The sequence below is a fragment of the Anas acuta genome, chromosome Z (genome assembly GCF_963932015.1).
Source record: "Anas acuta chromosome Z, bAnaAcu1.1, whole genome shotgun sequence".
Classification (NCBI taxonomy): domain Eukaryota; kingdom Metazoa; phylum Chordata; class Aves; order Anseriformes; family Anatidae; genus Anas; species Anas acuta.
This window is the reverse complement of record NC_089017.1, coordinates 59,453,101-59,460,258: the sequence shown is the minus strand read 5'-3', so window position 1 is coordinate 59,460,258 and position 7,158 is coordinate 59,453,101. Positions and strand designations below refer to the sequence as shown.

General features: G+C 45.3%; 1 protein-coding gene across 2 annotated transcripts in view; it reads left to right on the top strand.

Annotated features, from left to right (window-relative positions):
- The first annotated feature begins 3,245 nt into the window (after positions 1–3,245).
- Positions 3,246–7,158, top strand: part of SNX24 (sorting nexin 24) — a 93,615-nt gene continuing 89,702 nt past the window's right edge. Inside the window, exon 1 of one of the 2 annotated variants that reach the window (XM_068666499.1) lies at positions 3,246–3,445. In XM_068666499.1, the coding sequence (XP_068522600.1) occupies positions 3,383–3,445 (63 nt within the window). In that variant the 5' untranslated portion in view covers positions 3,246–3,382. The remainder of the gene's footprint in view (positions 3,446–7,158) is intronic. The other variant, XM_068666498.1, reaches the window with a different exon arrangement.

Genomic DNA, 7,158 nt, shown 5'->3' with positions numbered 1-7,158 from the left:
AAATCACTAATGTAGGGAAGGCAGGGAAAAAAAATCAAGATCTGTCTGCTGTCATTAAGAAAACTGGGAAAAAGTGTCTCAGAAGAGGCAGCTCGGACAAAAAGATATTTGTATGAAAACTAGGGTAAAAGAAATATGCAATGAGAATGGAAAGGCTTGAGGTAAACCACATGTCTGTGGTTTAGATATACCAAGATAGGAAGAGCACAAGGAAGGAAGATGGCACAAATCACAAGAAAGGAAATGCTTTTATCTTAACTTTCACATCCGATGTGGTACTCTGGGGAAGGTCTCAGCAGGTTAGAGGAGCACTGCACCATGTGAAAGTCTGTCCTTACCTTACAGTAACTCAATTCCCCCCTGCCCCACCACCCTTCTCACACGTGCACTGATGCTGTTCAGAAAATTACTTTTTTGTTGGCTCCAAACGTTGTGGCCGTTTAGGAGGAGGAGCAAGTTTCTTGTTTGGTACAATGAGTTCGTGTGGAAAACTGACTGACAGCTTTCCAGATTTAACCTTTTCCGCATCTTCTCCAGTGTGGTCTGTGCACTCACTGGCTGCTGAAAGTCCTTTGTAACTCTTTAGAAACAACTACACTGCCACCACAGTAAAGCTAGACCTTTTGAGAAGCGAGGAGGGTGTAAACTCCTTAAAAAGCAAATTTTGCTGTTCTACCTGAAGTTTTATGAAGTATGTTAAACTTTGCTACTATTCATGTAAGAGACCAGTATCAGTAGGACTACATTGAGGTGCAGGCTTAAAAACGATCTTCCTGGTAACAACTGAAAAATCAGTAAACTGATGTTCTGATCATATCAAGGACTGTCTTTTTAATCTGGTCTTTTGCTCTGACATGAACCTTACTTATAATTTTGATTAAAATTCGTACATACCTATTTCTGATCAGGAAACCAGTCATTCAGAAAGTCCTTAAAAAGAGAGCATTGCTTAGTGGAAACAGATCTTTGAGAGGTGTCTGTGTCCATCCGTCTCTTTCCCCCATGGATTCATTCCAGAGTAAGGAACGTGGAATTGCCTCCGTAGGAGGAATTGCACAAGAACAACTTTGGAGGAGAAAAAAAAAATAGTCCTTTTTTTTTTTTTTTCCCAATTCAAAAATGTTTAATTTTTACGTACTGTGAAAAGATGATGGTAAAAATGCCACATTTGCATTCATTTACTTACTGGAAGTGTGGCATGCTTCATTGGTTGGACATGCTAAATGATGATTCATAGCCTCTGTGATCATGGAAAAGTCTAGAGACAGGTAACAGTTGAAACAGTGGTGTATTTATCCATTTATTTTACATTCTGGATCAAGTTAGCTTAAGAATATAACCTAGGGCTGCAGCATGACCCACAATGAAATGCAGTGTTAGTAATTCTGGGAATGCCAAAAGCTACAGTGAACCTCCTAGTGCCTGCTCCACAGTGGAGTTTGAAGGCTGCCGGCATAATTGTTACCAGTAGAGCTCAACCGTTTTTACAGTTTTCCTTTTAAGGTTACTGACATGATTTTAATAGAAGTTACCCCAGTTCAAATCGTGTTACATTTAGAATACATTCTCCTTTTGTGTGTGTGGGAGGGAAGAGGGGGATAATCACCATATATTGTTTGTGCAATTAACTTTCAAAAGCAAGAATTCTGGGTGGTTTTCAACACGTTGATAGCATTTTGTGAATTAATGTTTCTTAAATTTTTGTTCCTCAACGTGTGAGACAAAGACAGTCCTTGGTCTGTCAGCCATGTGGAGAAATCCTATTTTTTCTTCAGCAGTAACTTTAGAGATTAACAAACTAATGATGATGTATCGTGCAAATTAAGTATTTAACATTCCAAAACATATTGATGTATTTGAATTCAGCTCACCATGTAATCTTCCTTGTTCCTCTTGGCTGATGCACAGTCAAAAGTTCCATTATGTACTATTGAATTTGAAGCCAGATTAATGTCTCAAACTTTTCTTTGTTAATAAGTTACATGGTAATAGGGCAAAAAGTGGCTTTTTGAAATTATTGGTTATTAGATGGCAAACAACCACAAATATTTCCCCTGTGAAATTTTTCTACTAGCTTCTCATCAGTATCAGTGCATTACAGCATTCAAATGGTTCATCTGTTTTGTACTTGGAGAACAGAAACTAAGATTATAAGATTGGAGTTTTAACCAGAAACTAAAAATTATGATAGCATGGCAATTATACTTTAGCATGCTCATGCTTACTGGACTGATTAAACTATTAATATGTAACATATCTTCCCTTGGGATGATTATAATAATGTATTCGCCAGAGTTTGCTTTGGGGAAAAGTCAGATTCCTTGTTCAATGGCTTTACTCTCCGTTGTGGTCCAAGACGCCTACAGCATGGCCAATGTCAAATGGCGCGATGGGACTGGGAATGAACATCTGTTTGCTTGTGTCACCTCTACCTCAGAGCAGCACCAGGACAGTCTGCTGGTCATCAGCAGCTGAGGTCACCAGCACAAGGAGCAGCATTGTGCAGAAACAAATGTCCAAGGATTAGCTAGCTTTGATTTCAGGCCTTTTTTTTTTTTTTATTATTATTATTATGTGTGGTCCCTTCCCTTCCCTTCCCTTCCCTTCCCTTCCCTTCCCTTCCCTTCCCTTCCCTTCCCTTCCCTTCCCTTCCCTTCCCTTCCCTTCCCTTCCCTTCCCTTCCCTTCCCTTCCCTTCCCTTCCCTTCCCTCCCCTCCCCACTTGTTCCACTAGTTTTTAGTCAAAGCATTCTGTTTTGCATTGAATTCTTCAGGTCTTGCTTAGAGCAAAATGCAATTAAATTCAGCTGGCAGCAAAACGAAGAGAAACGGAGGGAAGAGAGCTTGTAACTTTTTTTCTTTCTCCTTAATGTTTCTAGTCCAGAATGAAGCCGATTAGTTTTCCGAAGACGCTTCTGAAAGCTGCTCCTAGAAGCACCGAGCTGGTGTAGCCACAGGTGTCAGGGACCAGCACTCGTTTACCATTTGCGCCCACTTTTAAGCTCGGTTTTTGGCTGCTGATGCAAAAGCGGAGCTGGGGGCCGGCCGCTTCTCGCAGGTAACGAGTGACGGGACCAGAGGGCACGGCCTCAGGCTGTGCCAGGGGCGGCTGGGGTTGGCGATGAGGAGACATTTCTCATTTCTGCTCAGGGGGTGTGCGCGGTGCCGCACCCCGAGCTCCGCCTGTCCGACCCCCCCCCCCCCCACCTCTCCCCTCAGCGCCTCCAACGGCCGCCCCGCCCCGCCCCGCCCCGCCCCGCGTCACGTGCGCGGCGTCACGTGCGGCGGGCCGATGGCGGCGGCGGCGCCGTTCAACGGCCGGCGGCGCCGGTGAGGAGGGAGGGAGGGCGGCGGCGTTGGCGTTGTTGTCGTTGTCCGTGCTGATGATGGAGGTGTACATCCCCTCCTTCCGCCACGAGGAGAGCGAGCTGGAGCGGGGCTACACGGTGAGGGGGCCGGCGGGGCCCGCGGACGCCGGTTGGGTGTTTAAATCCCGCCGAGCCGTTAGCGCTAACGGCAGCGGGGGGGGGGGGTGTGAGGGCGTTAACGGCCGTGCGGGCTCCGGGCGAGGGCCGCGGCGGGGCCGTGTCGCTGCAGCTCGCGGCGGTGACCGGGGAGCGGGCACGGGTCTGGCAGCGGCGGCGAGTGGCGCGCAGCCGCCTGGAGCCTGCCGCAGCGCAGCCCAAACTTCGTAACTTGGTCATTCCTCGTGTCAGCACTCGGCCTCTGCAGCCAGGGGTGCGAATCCCTGCGCTGCAGCCCGCTCAGAAACGACCGCCCTGAGCGGCTGTGGCAGAAGTCACAGCTGAAGTTTCTCCGGGCCAGGCGCACTTGCGGGAAAGGCAGGAGAGAGAGGTCTGCTCTGAGCAGAGCGTGGTGGTTTTCCGTTACGTCTCAAGGAGCTCACTGACCGCACACGAGCAGGGCTTACTCCCCTGTAACGGTAAATTTTGCTACTCTACTACATAGTTTGCGTCAGTGTTGTACCAGGGACTGGAAATCACAGCCAGTGCAAGTGTGCATGCCATAAGCCCTCCCTCCTGCAAAGCTGAGGTTGGTGAGACCTTACTGCTGCCCTGCGCTGGGTAGGAAGGTACTGTGCAGGAAGAAAAATTCCTAAAAGGAATCAATAACAGCAATTATTTTGCATTGAAAAAAAGGTGACTTCACTGGGAGACTTGGAAGCATGGGGTCAGTGTCCAGACTCCATCAGCTCTCATTTTTTGGGGTCCCGATGTAGGATTCATAGTCAGAGGCTATGGTTTTAGTAGATACTGCCCTAAAAAATGGGGGTTGCAGGGTATTGAAGACTTTCAGTGATGAAGTAGATGTTTCACCAGTTCTGGGCTACCTGAGTCTGGTGAATTAGAAAAGACAGGTAAGAGGAGAAAGTGGCGCTGTGAAGTACTGATTCTCTTTGAAATGCAGCCTTCAAAGTAAAGGGAACGGGTGCCATTCTGGAGTATTGTAATGTTTATGAGTGAAGTACGTTTTTTCTATGAAATGAAATCATAGAACACCCTGAGTTGGAAGGGACCCATAAGGATCATCGAGTCCAACTCCTGGCACCATACAGGTCTAACCAAAAATTCAAACCATATGACTGAGAGCACAGTCCAAACGCTTCTTGAACTTCTACAGACTTGGTGCCGTGACTATGTCCCCAGGGAGCCTGTTCCAGTGTGCGACCACCCTCTCAGTAAAGAACCTCTTCCTGATGTCCAGCCTGAACCTCCCCTGTCACAGCTTGACACCATTCCCGTGGGTCCGGTCACTAAAGAGAACAGATCAGCGCCTGCCCCTCCTCTCCCTCTCATGAGGAAGATGCAGGTTGCTATGAGGTTCCCCCCTCAGCCTCCTCTTCTCCAGGCTGAACAGGCCCAGTGACCTCAGCCGCTCCTCATATGTCTTCTCCTCTAGGCCCCCAAGGGTATGGGTAATTCAATTGGTTATCTTACATCATCACACTTATGTACAATATTAACCTCTAAAACAGTATGGTGATGATCCTAGAAGTACTTCTCAGCCCAGTTGAACTTTTACCACTCTCTTTCCCACAAGTGCTGGTTTGCTCAGAATGACAGTGCTTTCAAACGTGGCTGAAACAAAGGGATGCCAGAGATGATGTGATTAATGCTGTAGAGGATGATGCAGGTTGGTGTGCGTTGGTTCCCTGCCAGCCTGGTCATGTACCAGGAGGTCTCAGAGGGTGTCTTCTGTTCTGTGGTTGTCAGAGGCCGTGACAGTGAAACGGTCTGAAAAGGTGTTTTTTTGAGGAGGGTGTTGGTGGTGGTTCTCATTTCTTTGCTAGAAGTGGTGATGGTGGTAACCTCCTGCGTGAAATGGCAGACTGTAAGGGACCCCTTTCTCTCTGCAGGCTCTGCAGGTAACAGGACATGCTTTCTTGACATCTCTGGGCTTCTGGTTACTTCTTTATCAGAACAGGATGCGTTCATGCTGCCGCCATCTCACTGCCTGGAAAGGAGAGATGGAAAGAGTGTTTGGCCTGTTCTGTAAGGAAGGTTGTTACCAACTGGGTGGCTTGCTTTCAGCTTGCTTTCCTGAAACCTGGTGGGTTTCTTTCTCTGCTTGGTACCACTAGGCAGCACTGGGAAGATGGCATAGAGACCTGTCAGGCACCAGCTGCAGGAGCAGAATGGAGTTCTGGAGAGGGTGAAGGTTACAGAAACTGGAAGCTGCTTCCCAGTTTCAAAGGGAAAACCAGGGAGAAATCAAGAAGTAGAAGGCGTGGGGTGTTGGCCAATGAAAAGGTCAGCTCAGGAGAGAAAAGATTAAAAAGAAAAATGAAGTGAAATTCTGTAGTGCCACACTTCAGATAGTGCTCAGTCAACAAAGTAAATGGGGAGCTCACTCCCTTCTGTCTTTGTTTCAGGAGCTCAACTTTACTAAAGTGTTCTTCTCAGATATAAAAGCCTAAAACTTTACACCTTCTCCTCCCCCTCAAAAAAAAAAAAAAAAATCTTGAGTAAACTTGCACTTGTTCCAGTTTTGTTCAGGGCATATGTAAAACAGTGAAATACAGAATAAGGAAAATGTCTGTTTTCCTTGTGGACAACTAGATTTCATTGTCAGTTTAAATTGATGACACTACCTTCCAAACTATTGAGCCTGTGCTAATAAATGCAACAGTTGTTCATAATTTGGCAGTGAATGACCTTTAAATGTAGACGCTTACTAAGGATATCTCTAGGGAACAATTTAACTTCGAAATGACACCCATGTGTTCTTGTTATCATTTAAATATGCTCCCTTTGTCAATAACAGAATAATAAATACTAGTTAGATTTCTAATGTTGATTCTGATGCTAGGGAACTTGCTGAATAAATTAGTGTATGTTTGATTTATATTGACCAAAAATTTTTTACAGTGGTATATTGCAGGTCAAGGTGACATACATTTAAATGTGTTACAGAGCAGAGGGCATACTTGACTGACACATGTGCTTACTACGTTTTTAATTAACACTTCAATACTACTCCCAAAATTGCTCTTGGAGTTGCAAATGTTGTGGAAGCAAGATATGACCTGTAAGACAGTGAAGTGCCATAGATTTTTTTTTGAAAGTATGTAGACTTTATCTTCACAGAAGCAGCAGTTTAATTACTAGGCTATACTCTTTCTTATGAAGTATAAAATTGCATAGGCTTGAAGTTTGGTACAAATTATGTACTTCAGCATTCTTAAAGCAGGTATTTACAGAGTCAAAAAGTGAAGCTGTTAGGTGTTCTTCCATAGGTAGCCCAAGACTAGGCCACTGTAGCAAGTGATAAAGGCGGAATATTTGTAAGTATTGTTGTCATAAAGCATGGAGTAATTATGTGAATGAGTTTACTTTAGAAACTTCAAGCATTACTATTCCAAGTCTTTTTCTGAACTTCTGGGCCATGTGAATTTGGTAGCTTAAAAAAATCAGAACTGGGTCTGCCTGCCTTGAGGAGGATACTGGTGAGGATGAAAACTTTGTTCTCACCAGTCTGGCTTGTGCAAGCTCACCAAGTGTTACTTTGAATCACAAATCCTTCTGAAAAGCAGCAACTCCAACCAAGTGCAAGGGAGATAAGTAGAAATGTTGGGTCTGCTGTTGCAAGTTAGATACTCTTTTTGTCACAGTATCTAAACAAAGAGCTTTCAAATGTG